Raw genomic sequence first — 15,756 nt, 5'->3', positions numbered from 1 at the left:
GTCATAATATCCGCAACAAGTTCGCTGATGTCTAGTGTGAGGTTATGAAGCTAGCTAGCTCGCTAACGTAGGATATAACCAGACGTACTTATTAAACCACAAACTGTGGATACGCAATAGTGAATACATGTACCTTCATATATATATACAGTATGGTAATCTAGCCAGCATTTCAACGTTCGCTTCCCCATTTGAAGAGTTGTTACTGCAAACGTAAGCTTGCGAGCAGCTTTCGTTCAATTTTTCGAAATGGGACGAGGTGGTGGTCGGAAGCGTGGAAAGGGCAATGGACCTCCTCCATTTGATATGGGCCCAAGGGTGCCTGATCCATTTGACATGGGTCCAGGTTGGTGTGGGCCGCCTGGATCTTTTGGTCCTTTTCACGGTGGCCCAGGTCCACATTCTAACTTTATGGGCGATCCAATGATGCACGGCCCCATGCCACCTGAGTATCACGGATATGGGCCAGGCTATGGACCAATGGGTCCAGGTGGCCCCATGGATGGATGTTTTGATGGGCCACCGATGGATGGACCAGGATTCGGGTATGGTCCAGGTATGCCCGGACCATATGATCCGATGATGTGCAATGGACCCGGACCAATGCCCCCAGGTATCCCGCCCCCTGGTATTCCTCCCCTAGATATGCCGCTCATGGTTCCGCCTCCGGTGGACAACCCTGTCTTTTCTTCACCCTGGCAAAACGAGGTAATCTTATAAAGACAACTTGTCGTGCCTTGAGCATATTGTAAATTCTTAATTTAAACTTGTAAAAAAAATGTTTAGTGTTATAGCAACATAACATGGTTTAAATGGCCAATCAAGAACAATTAGTTTGTTCTTCATGAATTAAAAAAGTAATCCCTAACATCAAGTCTGCCTCCTTTAGGCCAACCCTTATGCTGTTCCTCCACCATTGTGGATAAGTGCCACTGTGTCTGTTCTGTCCTGTCATCTCTATGATACATTTTTAATGAAATGTATGTGCTGCTGAGCCTCAAATTCTCACAGGCTCCGTTTCTCTTCCCGACAACAGCCCGTCCCGACAACAGCCTCCCCTCCGACTGAGACGACTGTAGTTCCTGATGTGTGGGGGCTCTGCCTGGGCTCTGAGGTTCTTCAGCTTGATCCACCCCAGACTGATGAACAGAAGACCAAAGACTCAAAGAAGGACAAAAAAGCAGGACAGAAAAAGAGCTACAATGACAAGTAATGATCATTATGTCAACAATTTGTATGTCATCATCACTTTGCGATTAGTGTTTGATTGCATACAGTAGTTTGATCTTCCATACATGAGATTAGCTGTTCAGAATGTTCTGCTTATACATGACGCGCATATTTTTTCCTCTCAACACTTATAAATCATAGGCCTCCTCCACCTGGAAGATCCAAGGGGGTCATCTCATTCATAGGGGTAAGTCCAAAAGCTGAGAATCCTGCTTGAAGGGAAGGTTCTTCATCTCCACTAGTAAACATTGCATTCTCAAGTTTTGCTCTCCCCCCACAGCCAACTTATGGCTACATCGAAAGAGACGATCTCAATAAATATTCCTTCACTTTTGATGCTTTTCTCGGAGTCCCCAAGAACATGATACCTGGGGTCAGGGTGCATTTTACAGCCTACAAGGAGAAGGTGGGTCACTTTAGACATTTTTCGCTATATATAGTTTAACAGACATTTTCAGGAGTTTATGAACCATTGGTTTTCATTGTATTTTAAATAATGCGTCTTGTTTTTTTCCCCGCTTTGTATTGTAAACCCAGGCCGGGGAGTGTGCCACTAATGTGTCTGTACCTCCAGGAGGAACTGAGGAGATTAACTCCACCATTATTGAAGGTTTTGTCTGCAATGTTATCCTGGAGCAGCAGGTGACAGAACTCCATAGCACGCGGGAAAAAATGATTCAGTCAACTTTATTAAAGTTATAATCACTGCCATAACTAGATGTTTATTGTAAGGTAACTTGATTATATGCTTGGCTTGTTATGACTAGTATTTGGCTTCTCATTTAAATATGTCCTTGTTGGTATTAACATAATAATGTGCCCCCACACAGCCTGGTGCAAAGCCGAAACCTGGCCAAATTGAGGCCAACATCGACGGCATGTCAAGAGCACTGCTTTACTCGGAGAAGGATTACACCATCACTCTGTTGCAAGGGGACCATGTGACGTTCAACTTGTTAACCGACATAGTTACCCAAAAAATTAGAGCCACTAATATTCGGCCACAGACACCACAGACTTTTAAGATCACTGGAGAGAAGAGGGAGGTGGTGAGTCTGAAGTCTGAGTGGCATACCTATATTTTTACACCTTCATTTTGGTTACAAATTCTGACATAAACTTTGGTCCTGGGGAGCTCTACGCCATTTTATTCAGCTCAGTATGACCACACCTGAGTCGAATAATAATCTATTCAAGATCTTCAATTGAGACCACCATTTTTTAAAGACATGCTCCAGTACTTTGGTGACTACTACTAAATATTTTTTTAAACCTCCCACATTGGGTTGGATGTGTCAATGTGTAGTTCTTACATGCATAATCTATGAGCAAAATTACTGTCTTACCTCAATTAGCCACAAAGTCCCTAGCTTGAAAGCAACTAGCCCCCTAGAAATTCGAGTTCAACTAATGAGCTTCAGCCCCTCGCCATATGAGTGACAGCTAGCAAGATGCACATGATGCACCCACAGCAACGCAAGTGCAATGACATGGTGCACATATGTGACGTAGTAGGCAATTTTCAGGGACCACTTTTGGTTCAAACGCTACTTTCAGAACTACTGGCTGAAAAGTATACAAAAGTAACAGAGAATCCCTTTAAATCAAGTGTGTTGGAGCTGGGCTGGAACAAAATACTGCACACATAGCGGCTCTATGGGACCAGAGTTGGCCATCCCTACTGTAGCTAGTTGTTGATATATTTTTTGTACTCTCCACCAGGGTGTTATAAAGAGTGTGAAGGGTGGTTCTGGTACCATCATGGCAGCGAACCAGAACAACCTGCCCTTTGAAACCACAGAGAACATGAGTGTAACTGAGCTCACCATTATGGATGAGGTGGACTTTACAGTTGTCACAGTGAGTATAGTGTCTTTCCCGTCCACATAATTCAGTGGCAAGTTGCGTTTGTTGACACTGAATGATGATCAGTTTGTACCTGGGAGTGATGTTAGGACCCTCAATGTGCAGGTTCTGATCCTAAGTATAGCAATGTTGTTGAAATTATTTGTTGATTGATTTATACATTTGACGTTAACATAATGTCATTTGTTTTCATTAGATCAAAAATAAGGAGAAGGCCATCAGAGTAAGGAAGCTGAACGAGTGCTCAGTGACACTGGAAGAAACCATGGAGAAGATAGTTGAAGACCCTGCAGGAAAAGACAAGGTGGGGGCACAGTTCAGTGCAAATTATGATAGGTGCCAATGTGGGAGAAAGGTAGACGAGCTAAGGGAAGGAAAATAGAAATACATAAGCTAGCGAAAGAGGAGACTGGCAGCTGACCCTGAGTGGAGATAACAGGTGGCCATAGATCCCCAAGTAGGAACCACGGAACGGCCAGGCAAGCTGTATGTATGGCCATGACTAAATATATGCCAAGCGTAAGCATGCAATGCATGCATTATTTTCATATCCATATGGGGAGAATCCAGCCACTACTATGTTAGAGCAAAAAGCAGATATGGGTGTTATCCAGCCACTACTATGTTAGAGCTAAAAGCAGATATGGGCGTTATCCAGCCACTACTATGTTAGAGCTAAAAGCAGATATGGGCGTTATCCAGCCACTACTATGATAGAGCTAAAAGCAGATATGGGCGTTATCCAGCCACTACTATGTTAGAGCTAAAAGCAGATATGGGTGTTATCCAGCCACTACTATGTTAGAGCTAAAAGCAGATATGGGCGTTATCCAGCCACTACTATGTTAGAGCTAAAAGCAGATATGGGTGTTATCCAGCCACTACTATGTTAGAGCTAAAAGCAGATATGGGCGTTATCCAGCCACTACTATGTTAGAGCTAAATGCAGATATGGGCGTTATCCATTGGGTTGAAAGAAAATGGTGGCAGAACGCATATGGGGTTTTACTTCATTTACATAAAGGATGGACCTATGTATTGTATGTGCATAAAAGCAGAGCCGGGGCCTAAGGAAGGCAGTTGTTGTCCGCGGACCGGCTCGGCTTTATTACTCTGGATTAAAGTCTATATTGAATTTACAAGTTCTTGTAAGAAGTGTTATTCTTAAGACAATTTTCCACGACACCAACTGGTGGAAAATCTCCTGTCAAAAAAAAAATGGTGGGAAATCTCCTGTCATTCAGAGTTTAGCACTCTCATCTGTGACATACCCAGGAATGTCCTTATTACTGTGTCTCCAGTGGATGCCAGTGGCCCCAGTGGAGGAGGTGCTTCTCCAGAGGACTGTGGTGTTTGAGGACATTAGCACTGCGCAGCATGCAGGAACGGTCCTTAAGGTCTCCAATAAGCAGCAGGTACGCGTGGTACTGAAAGAATGTACAAATCAAACATGATTGTTATGTGTCCTTGTTGGGAAAGGTTTGGGTGGTCAAATCATGTATTTTAGAATGTGTTATCTCATTTTCCTTCCAGGAGCAGGGCCTTTTGGAGGCATTGGTGGGTGGCACACAGAAGCAGCTATTGTTTGGAGCAGCTGACGTTCTGACTGAAGCCACCATGCTTGTCGGAGACAAGGTTCACTTTAACATCTCCACCAACCGTGAGACCAAGGAGGAGCGTGCCATCAACGTGGAGATTCTCTCCGAGACGTTTGAGGAGTCAACAGAGCGACGCAGAACCGTAAGATCACTTTTAGAATGTGGTACAGGATGCCATTAAGTCTGAGTCTAGTTAGGTTTTTTCCACTTTGATGTATGACAACTTTACACACTGAAGAAAGATGGGATGTTTTATGTAATGGTATTTTTTTAATAAAAAATGCCTTAATATTCTTTGCACAGCATGTTTAAGTGACGCGCTTTCCCCTCTAGGGTGAGGTGGTGCAAGCTGGGGATCTGTCTGGGACCATTAAGTGCCATCAGAGCCCCCAGCTGCTGTTCTTCCATCTGACCGAGGTCATGGAGGAGAAGAAATTGGACATCTCGGAGAAGGTGAAGTTCAGCGTCATTTCGGTGAGTCTCCATGGTGCTGTGATCCGATTGGCACAGCAAAATGAATATCAATTGGTATTCAGTGCCTTCGGTAAGTGTTCACACCCCTCGACTTGTTCCACATTTTGTTGTGTTGCAGCCTGAATTTAAAATGGATTAAATTGAGATGTTTTGTCACTGGCCTACACACAATACCCCATAACGTCAAAGTGGAATTATGTTTTTAGAAAATTTTACTAATGAATTAAAAATGAAAAGCTGAAATATCTTGAGTCAATAAGTATTCGACCCCTAAATAATTTCAGGAGTAAACATTAGCTTAGAAAGGCTCATAAGTTGCATGGACTCATTCTGTATGCAGTAATAGTGTTTAACAGGATTTTTGAATGACTACCTCATCTCTGTCCCCTGCACATTTAATTTGTGTGCTATTTGCCAGCAGCATACCACCCTGCATCCCACTGCTGGCTTGCTTCTGAAGCTAAGCAGGGTTGGTCCTGGTCAGTCGCTGGAAGGGAGACCAGATGCTGCTCAAAGTGGTGTTGGAGGACAAGTAGGAGGCACCCTTTTCTCTGGTCTAAAAATAAATACAAATATATCCCAATGCCCCTGTGCAGTGATTGGGGACATTGCCCTGTGTAGGATGCTGTCTTTCGGATGGGACGTTAAACGGGTGTCCTGACTCTCCGTGGTCACTAAAGATCCCATGGCACTTATCGTAAGAGTAGGGGTGTTCACCCCGGTGTCCTGGCTAAATTCCCAATCTGGTCTTCATACTGTACCATCATGGCCACCTAATCATCCCCAGCTTACAATTGGCTGATTCATCTCCTCTCCCCTGTAACTATTCCCCAGGTCGTTGCTGTAAATGAGAACGTGTTCTCAGTCAACTTACGTGGTAAAATAAACACATACAATTATCTGTAAGTTCCTTCAGTCGAGCAGTGAATTTCAAACACAGATTCAACCACGAAGACCAGGGAGGTTTTCCAATGCCTTGCAGAGAAGTGCACCTATTGGTAGATTGTTAAAAAATAAAGCAGACATTGAATATCCCTTTGATCATGGTGAAGTTATTAATTACACTTTGGATGGTGTGTCAATACACCCAGTCACTAGAAAAGATACAGGCGTCCTTCCTAACTCAGTTGACGGAGAGGAAGGAAACCGTTCAAAGATTTCACAATGAGTCCAATGGTGACTTTAAAATAGTTATAGAGTTTAATGGCTGCTCCAGAGTCCAATGGCAGCGAGCTTTACACCTCTCCAGCTGACGCTTGACATCGCGCATGGTGATCTTAGGCTTGTGTGCGGCTCCTCGGCCATGGAAACCCATTTCATGAATCTCTGACGAACAGTTCTTGTGCTGACGTTGCTTCTAGAGGCAGTTTGGAACTCGGTAGAGATTGTTGCAATTCACAATAACAAAATTTAGTTGACCAGGGCAGCTCCAGAAATTTGACGAACTGACTTGTTGGAAAGGTGGTATCTTATGACAGTGCCACGTTGAAAGTCACTGAGCTCTTCAGTAAGGCCATTCTTCTGCCAGTGTTTGTCTATGGAGATTGCATGGCTGTATGCTCAATTCTATACACCCGTCAGCAACGGGCGTGGCTGAAATAGCCGAATCCACTAATTTGAAGGGGTGTCCACATACTTTTGTATATATAATATATATTAGTGTTTTAATTTTCATTGGTCTTAGACAAATGTTCAAGTTTTTTCTTCCACTCTGACATTAGAGTATTTTATGTAGATCGTTGTAAAAAAAATGACAATTAAATCCATTTTAATCTCACCTTGTAACACAACAAAATGTAAAATATGTCAAGGGGTGTGAATACTTTCTGAAGGAATGGTACATCCAACTAGCTATTTCAAATCAAATTTTATTTGTCACGTGTGCCGAATACAGGTGTAGACCTTATAGTGAAATGCTAACTGACAAGTCATTAACCCACATGCAGTTCAAGAAATAGAGTTAAGAAAATATTTACAAAATAAAATTAACACAAAATAACAATAACGAGGCTATATACAGGGGGTACCGGTACCGAGTCAATGTGCGGGAGTACAGGTTAGTCGATGTAATTTGTACATGTAGGTACGGGTAAAATTACTATGCATAGATAATTAACAGCAAGTAGCAGCAGTGTAAAAACAAAGGGGGTGGGGAGTCAATGTAAATAGTCCGGGTGGCCATTTGATTAATTGTTCAGCAGTCTTATGGTTTGGGTGTAGAAGTTGTTAAGGAGCCTTTTGGACCTAGACTTGGCGCTCCGGTACCGCTTGCCGTGTAGCGCCTTACAGTCGAATGCCGAGCAGTTGCCATACCAGGCAGTGATGCAACCGGCCAGGATGCTCTAGATGGTGTAGCTGTAGGACTTTTTGAGGATCTGGGGACCCATGCTAAATCTTTTTAGTCTCCTGCCCTCTTCACGACTCTCTTGGTGTGTTTGGACCATGATAGTTTGTTGGTGATTTTGACACCAAGGAACTTGAAACTCTCGACCCGCTCCACTACAGCCCCGTCGATGTTAATGGGGGCCTGTTCGGCCCTCCTTTTCCTGTAGTCAACGATCAGCACCTTTCTCTTGCTCACATTTTTGTTTTATTCATATTTTTGTTGTTTTTATGTTTTTCTTTAACTCTTTCAATTTTCTCCTAGCTTGAAACCGCTGAAGGAGGCAACCAAGCGATTAGGATCAAACGCCTTATCGACAGTGTTCTTACCCCTGTTCTTACTGCTATGCCCAAGCTAAGGGGCGTGGCGGCAAGAGAAAAGGTTGGTTTATGATGGAACAAAGGCCAGTGACTTTGGGGGATGTCATAATCACTTAAGGGATAGACATGTGGCTGTCTGTATGTTGTATTAAACTGTCTATTGCCTATTATTGTCTATTACAGAAGATGACCATCAAACTGATGAGAGACCCAAATGACCTCATCAAGGGCACAGGTGTTGAAGTAGAGAACAAAGATGAGGATCCCACGTGAGTTTGATTGAAATTAGTAGTAGTATTGGTTTCAACATGAAGTCAAGGTAAAGTATCATTGTGTGATGATTTTGGATGTCATTTGTTGACACAGCCACAAGTACCCTGAAATCTAAAAATGTATCCACCTAGAGTCGATGTCCTCGCCCCTGTGGAAATATAATTTAAAAAATCCCTATCAAAATCCATCAGTTTAAGTTTCCACCACACAGTTTAAGTTTTTTGCATGGGATGCGTCTCAATCCACTGCATCCGCCGATGTCGCCCTTCCGCATCTGCAGTGAAAGATGGCAGAGCTAGAGCGATGTTTGTCAGACCATGAGGCATCCCGAAAATTGGTCTTCTCACACAAACGTCTGTAGCATCCGAACGGTTTGGCCCGCAAACTATTATGACTCCTATATGGAAAGATGACTCTCACAAAAACGATGGTGTTCTCTGTTTTGCTCTACGACCCCCAAAAGCGTCACGGAACTCTGTCTGAACCGTTTGGGCTACACACTAATATGAACCCTCTGTGGAAAGGTGAGTCTCTCACGAACACTTATGTCGGTTGTTTTGCTCTAGGATGCTCACAAGACTAGTCTGAAGGTATCCAGGTACAAGTTTAAAAAAAAGAATGGAAGTATATATGTAGTTAAGAAGTATATATGTAGCTAGTTTAGTGCCTAAAATAAGGGGTTAAATCAGTGTTTTCCAAACTCGATCCTCAGGACCCCAATGGGTGCACGTTTTTTTTGTTTTTAAGCTTTAATGATTTGAATCAGCCATATCAGATATAGGATAGACACTTCAGAACAAACTTCCTTTTAGATTTTGGGGGGGACTCTCTGTTTGTCCATGTATGAAGCTTATAATGTGTTTCCATGGGCTACTAGCAGTAAGGCCAAATTACATTTTTCATCCATTCTTTTAAAATATTTTTTTTTGATACCTTAAGGGGTCCTAAAACTCCAAATCAAATAGCTAAATGATCCTTGGTATGACCATCTTTAATAAACAATTCCATATGTTAGCATAGTAGGACCCCACCCCCTCCCACACCCCCAACCGCTTAGACTCCAGAGGGTTAAGAGATGTGCTCGAAGTCATTTCCCTCATTCTTTTGTGCACCAGCAATGACAAACCTGCCTCGGAGAAGTCAATCAAGATGAAATCGGTCATAAACATTCTGCGGTCAAAACCTGTGGGCTCTGGATCTGGTGGCAAGGACTCCGACAGCAGCCAGCGGAGATACGGACGCAGGAGCCCCAGCCTAGACCAGTTTGACCGGGTGAAGAAAAGGCGGAGCACGAGCAGGGAGCGCAAAGAGTGGGGCGGTAGATGCAGGTACAGGCGCAGTCGCAGCATGAGCCGGGGCAGGGAGAGGAACAGGAGACAAAGCCACAGTCTGGAGAGAAAAGATTACAACCACAGGAGCGGCAGCAAAAAGAGGACTTCCTCGAAAAGGAGCCGCAGCAAGGAGCGAGATGGAAGCAGTCAGAGGAGCTCCAAGAATGATTCAAGCTCAGTAAGTAGATCTCCAGATAGAATGAACGATGAGCTAGAAAGAAAGAAGAGGGAACTAGAGGAGCTCAATGAGTTGATATACCGCAAGAGAGCCATAGTTGCCATGGAGAAACATGGTGGAGTTCCCAATTTCTTCTCAGAAGTGAAGCCTAGGGAGAAGACCTGCTTTGACTACAATCATGGAATGGCAGAGCTTCCTCCACAACCTAAACCACCCACTGACATCAAACCCAAGTGCATTCTGAAGAAACGCTCAGACCATGTCGCAGGTCCACTTTTCCCAATTCAGGTCAGTTGTCATTTTTAAACTTTTCAATCATGTAGATAATCGTTTGTTCACTCTCAATAATTTTTAAGAGCTGGTTATATTCCATGGGAATATTCCACCATGCCGGTGCTTTTTATAGTTATCATATATTGGTAAAAGAAACATATTAAATCATTAGCATGATGAGCAATTTGTCAATCAAATCATTTGTATGAAATGGGGGGGGGGGGGGGAGTCCAATTATAAATGTTTTGTTTATTCTCTCCAGACTGAACTCTTTAAAGCTCAACCTCTTGATCAAAGGCTTGTGGAACAGTACGGTTATGACGTTGAGACACCCTATAAACCACACTCTGCCCAACCACCCTACACCCAAACATCCAGTCAGAAGTCCTATTATGAACATTCACTTGCTGGGCATCCTGTTCCTGACTTATCTACCAAGTATGATCCATATGAGCAGACTTCTAGAGAGCACCCGTCGCAACCTTCTCCAGTTCGCCAAACACCTCTTGACCCTCATTCTTCAAATCGACCTCCCATTCGAGAGTCTCAGGAAAAGAACCCTAACCTGAACACCCAGCTCGCCCGTTTCCTCAACACCCTCAACAAAGGTGTGGATGCCGGTCTGCTGTCAGCTATGGTCAAGGAGTCGCAAGAGGAGATTGCTGGTATTCAGGAAGATAGTTCCATACTTCAAAAGCCTTATTGCAAATTTCTTGACCGTGGGGATGAAGATCAGTACAGAGATGACCCCTGTACAGAGGAGGAGCCAGAGTGCCCACACAGGGGCTTCATCAGGGAGCGAGTGAAGAACTCCGACTATGACAACTCCAGAAACGAAGACTGGCTGCTGCCTCATGAGAGAGCAATCCAGGAAGGTGGTGGCTTTCCCGGAATTCTTGGAATGATGTCCCACAGCAAGCTATTGGGAGAACCTGAACGTGTGGAAGAAGAGGACTTCCTCTATGGGGGTAAAGCCCCTGCAGCGGCTGAGAAGGAGCGCTGTGAGAAACCTGGGCGGTCAGACAGGTACAGGGATAACAAGAGGTCCTGCTCAGCCAGAGTCCCGGTGGAGGAGACCAGGGAGCAGGAGAGTCGGGAACAGACGCAGCACTTCGACAAGATCAAGAGCCTGCTCCAGGCCATTGGCTTGAATCTGGACACCTCAGAGGTCACCGAGCTGGCAGACAGGACCCAAGAGCGCCCCTATGGGACAAAGTCATCCAAACACTCATCCGATTCCTCAGAGAGAGAGACGAAGCACTCATCTAGGCGGGGAGATCGGCATTGGCACCGCACCACCGATGACTCTGATTCCAAACTCTTCCGGTCAGCCAAGCCATTCAGGTCTTCCCAGCGGGAGGTGTACCTCAGCCCCCAAGACACCTCAGAATATGGAGGGTTCCTTGACCCGGAAGAGGAAGCAGCCTTAGAGAGGGCCAGGCAGATGCAGAGCCTCACCAGGACAGTGAGCGTCTTGCCCCCCACCCCCTCCTCACAGCCTGGCACCTCCTATTCCACCACACAGTGGAACTGTCCTGAGAAGACACAGCCCATCACGCCTAAGAGTTGGCCTAGCAAGGGTTGTAGTACCAACTATCTTTTATCACTGCCACCCGGTTCCTCAGGTCCCCCCGAACAGATTTCCCCGGTTTCATCCATGACAAACACGCCTGATGTTCCAGCTGGTCAACAAGCAGCCGGGGTGTATACTTTTACTTCACCTATGGGACAATCCCCTGACCTACTCACTGCCTTGCCCTCCTCCACTCATTATGGGCAACCTAGTTCCCCCATGATACCGTTTGCAAAGACTCAGTTCACACAACTATTGAATCAAGTGACTATATCAAATTCTACAAGGGATGTCTTGAGTCAAATCCTCCAAGTCACCAACCAGTCTAGATGCCTCAAGGTGATTGAAACAGTCAAAAGTGTGTCTGGTGCACAGCAAGATTCACCAAGACAAAATATCACCATACCTCTCCAGATCAAAACACAAAGCCCTGATTCTGCAGGTGGACAGCCCTCTCCTCCCCCTCAATCACCAGAGACTCGGCATCCACCAGTGACAGAAGACGATATCAAGGCCAAACAGAAGAAAAGGGTATGTTGTGGGTTTTTTTCATTCCGTGTGTAGAAGTTAGGAAACGTTTTACCTGTCTGATTGTGTTACATTTGTGTATGATATACAAGCCGCACCTTCAGTCCTTGGTGTTGTTTACATTTGACTTACAGTATAGGCCTAAAGTATAGGGCAGTTATCAGGAATTTACAATTACACACAACATAAGTGCTCTTGGGAAAAGTGCAGTGTGTACAGAATTTTTGGAATCCCAATTCTATTCAATTGCTTCTGATAACTTCATGTTCTGGTTTTAGTGCACGCTGGCAAGTCAGTCCCAATCTGCTTAATTTAGGACTTGTACATTGGATAGACTTTGTGTGTGTCTCAATTTGTCACTGTTTTGTAGCTGGAGCAGTTTAACCTGCGGATGAGACGGAAGAATCAGGAGAGGAAGAACGATACTCGTGACACTAGGAAAAACACAACAGGTACCAGATAACCCTTGGAGTAAGGTTGAAATGTGGCAATATGGCCAGCCACAAATTGTCGCTTAGGTTAAGATTAGGTGATGCCAGAACAAGTCAAGAGCTGTACATACCTGGCACTAAACACAAATTAAAGTATAGGACGAGATGATACCATAGGTGTCAAGAGACTGCTATGGAGGAAACATAGATAGGTTTGAGTCTTCACTTCAGTTTTACTTGCTCTTATTCCAGCCATAGTTAATCAGGTTTAAGTGATATCTTAGATTGCTTTAGCTATGATATTTTCTGTAATGTAAATATACATTTTTTTATTATTGTGTTGGGGCTTGGTCTCGCTCAGAAAGTTTAGGGAACATTTTTATTTAATGTCTACCACATTGCTTCACAAAGCATAGCCTTGTGTCTTGGAAGACCACATCAATGCCTGTTTTATTTGCTTTGAAAGCCCTGGCCTTGTAACAATTGACCAGTTTGGTGCTTGTCTTAAAATTGTGTAACGCAAGTATGTCCTAGTAGGAAAGTGCCCATGCTTGGTTTATGCTCACATAGAAGCATTTAAAAAAAAAAAACTATTTATTTTCCACTGTGCATGCAATACCATTTATGAACATGGTGGTCTTCAAGTGCTTTTGCACAGACAAACTAATAATAACAGAAACAATAGACCGACGTAGACTCCCAATGTTCCTTTAATCTGGACAGGAGTTGCTCTAAATACAGATATTCATGTTCGCTAGCTTTAACATGTAATGTTTTCTCCAACAGCTAAAGGTAAGTATTTTAGCAGACTTTGCATCGATAGGTCTTCAGCTGTTGAATTGCATTTTTGTTTGTGTAGTACAGAAACGGGGATTAGAGGAGCTTTAGGAAGGCTGCAATACTTTTAGGACTTTTTTAGAATTACTGTACGCTTCTTGATTAGGGTATCTCTACTGCTAGGGAGAATTTTACCTGAATAGGGGACTTGTTAGTGTTGTTATCACTCCAAAACAGGGATAAACATTGTCAATCTGACTACTAGCTAGGGCCTGCATAATGAGGGTGTGGTCTGGTAGTAGTACACAAACAAGATCAAGCTAGGTCAGTTAGTGTGTAAGGTGTCTTTGGTGTCATGTTTCTCATACCGCAGTTCATTAGGAGAGTTCTGTTATAGCACGAGACTAAGTTAACTAACTGCTGGAGAACATAGTCTTGAGTGTCAGCTCTGTCAGTTCTGGGCCAAAGGTGGAAGAAAAACAGCCAGCCTGCAGAGACCCAAGAGCTGGAGCACAGGTCAATCCTCGCGGTAACGTCAACCTATGAGAGCCCCTGTGAAGCTAACCCATACATTTAACCTGTCTCATTATTGCGTTTTTACAGGAAAAATTCCCAAAGTTACCTTTGCCAACACTGAGCCTAGGAACGTGTGGATCTGTGGACACTCGCTTATATATTGGGCAGAGATGAGGGCCAAGTCGCCTGAGATTGGCATGCAGTTGGGCATGGACCCCAGCAGTGTGCGGGTGTGGTGGAAGGGCACACAGGGCATGACGTGGGCCCAGCTGCTGCCCCAGTTAGACCAGCTGAAGATCAAGTGGCCCAAACCGGACGTGGTCATCCTGCACCTGGGTGGTAACGATCTGGGTACCCAAAGCCCTGAGGCCCTTATGTCTTCTGTGAAGAAGGACCTGACCTCCATGAGGAGCATTTTCCCACAATGCCGGTTGGTCTGGTCCGACATCTTGCCCCGGATGTCCTGGAGGCAAACGGAGGACAGCGAAGCAGTGGACAATGTTAGGGCCGCCATCAACAGAAGAGCTCACGCCATCATCGCTGAGCTAGGTGGCACCGCTCTGACCCATGAAAACATCACGTGTTGCTCAGACGCAGGCCTGTACAGGCCAGACGGGGTTCATCTGTCTGGTAAAGGTATTGATACTTTCAACTTGAACCTGCAGGACTTTTTGGAGAAGTGGGAGACCGAGGCAAACGATGTTCCTGAGATGACTTAAGAAATTTCCAATGAATGTTTGTTTTTTTATGGGGGGGGATTTTAATTTCTCTATTGTAATCGTTTCCTCTCTGTGCTGGATACCAACCTAAGGGTTGATTTAGATGTAATGTAACTTCATTGCAAATAATACATTCTGTTATCGGTGTATCCACTTTGATTAAATGCTGTATGTAACCGTACATTTTTAAGTTTTAGCATACTGATGATTAGCATGTTCTGTTTATCCACGAAGTGCCAGGCTTTTACTTATTGTATACATTTTGTTGGGCAAAATACAAATAAACTAGACAATTGGGAAATATCGTGTCCCTGGCATTTTCATTCTGCTCCAAATCCTTTGAGATATGAAATTGATGCTTGAATGCCTGTTACTAGGTAGTGCCTGTAAATTATGGTGGTGAAAGTGTGCCAAAAGGATACCAGAGAACTAAGGAAAAGTCTTCAGTTTAGTGGAAATTCTTACATAGTCTCTGTCTTGTCTAAACATATACTCACTCGATTTTTAAGTTAATTTCTGAAGAAAATGTTATTGTCCAAAGTGTACACATCCAACAGAAATTCTACACGTAAACAAGAGGTTTATTTGTACACTGCTGCTAAAGCTTTTCTAGTGTTGTAGTTAGCTAGCAGAAGATAACTTAATCTTGTCCATTTGAGTTTTTTCCCCACTGCTTCCAAGCTGTTAGGTTGTCTGTGGCTGACCAGCGGTTTGCATTTTCCTCCAATCTATCCAGGAGTCTCTCTACTCTTTTCCTAGGATGACCTCAAGACTAGGTTTTGAACATCCAACAAGAGCAAACATGAAGTACATTTTACATTTTTGTCATCTTTGGAAATGATACAGCATTCTGCAACTTCAATAAAAGATCTGTGAAATCAAGTGTTAATGTACAGTGTACCATATTGCAGTACCATATTTTGTAGCTATGTCACCATTATTTTGTACGTGTATTGTGTTTTTGTATTCATTTAATCAAAATATTTAAGTCTGTACCATAGGTGACATTGAGGTGTGCATGTTGTGACATCTGACATTGTGTGCTTGTTGAGAGGAAAGAGACGTAGCGGACAGAGTATCAAGAATAATGAAAATGCATCCACTTTGTTTTTCAGAACTGTAAAAAAAAACGTTGGATCAGGGTATGTGTTTTGTGGATAGTCTCTGTTTGAAATGTTTCTTAAAAATAAATGTACACCGCTGTCATAAGGCTTGTTACTAAACTTACTGGTATTCCTATCTTTTCACTCCTAAAATATCATTATGGTGTGACAATCAACACCAGC

At 43.7% G+C, this 15,756-nt stretch overlaps 1 protein-coding gene across 4 annotated transcripts; it reads left to right on the top strand.

Annotated features, from left to right (window-relative positions):
- Positions 1-7: 7 nt before the first annotated feature.
- On the top strand, positions 8-14,771 carry si:dkeyp-121d4.3 (uncharacterized). Of its 4 annotated transcripts, XM_014154077.2 has the most exons (17): positions 8-708; positions 1,037-1,209; positions 1,372-1,417; positions 1,511-1,636; positions 1,768-1,872; positions 2,061-2,279; positions 2,953-3,090; positions 3,293-3,400; positions 4,398-4,511; positions 4,630-4,836; positions 5,028-5,168; positions 7,816-7,932; positions 8,055-8,140; positions 9,260-9,941; positions 10,189-12,030; positions 12,398-12,479; positions 13,839-14,771. In XM_014154077.2, the coding sequence occupies exons 1-17, from the start codon at positions 250-252 to the stop codon at positions 14,468-14,470; spliced, it is 5,277 nt and encodes a 1,758-aa protein (XP_014009552.2). In that variant the 5' UTR covers positions 8-249; the 3' UTR covers positions 14,471-14,771. The 4 variants fall into 4 exon arrangements, with proteins under 4 accessions (XP_014009552.2, XP_014009553.2, XP_045556716.1 ...); XM_014154078.2 differs by lacking the exon at positions 1,768-1,872; XM_045700760.1 differs by lacking the exon at positions 8-708 and having other exon boundaries at positions 1,372-1,636; positions 1,805-1,872.
- Positions 14,772-15,756: the final 985 nt, after the last annotated feature.

Source organism: Salmo salar, chromosome ssa18, assembly GCF_905237065.1.
Source record: "Salmo salar chromosome ssa18, Ssal_v3.1, whole genome shotgun sequence".
Classification (NCBI taxonomy): Eukaryota; Metazoa; Chordata; class Actinopteri; order Salmoniformes; family Salmonidae; genus Salmo; species Salmo salar.
The sequence above is the reverse complement of the archived record's forward strand: the minus strand, read 5'-3'. Positions and strand labels throughout refer to the sequence as shown.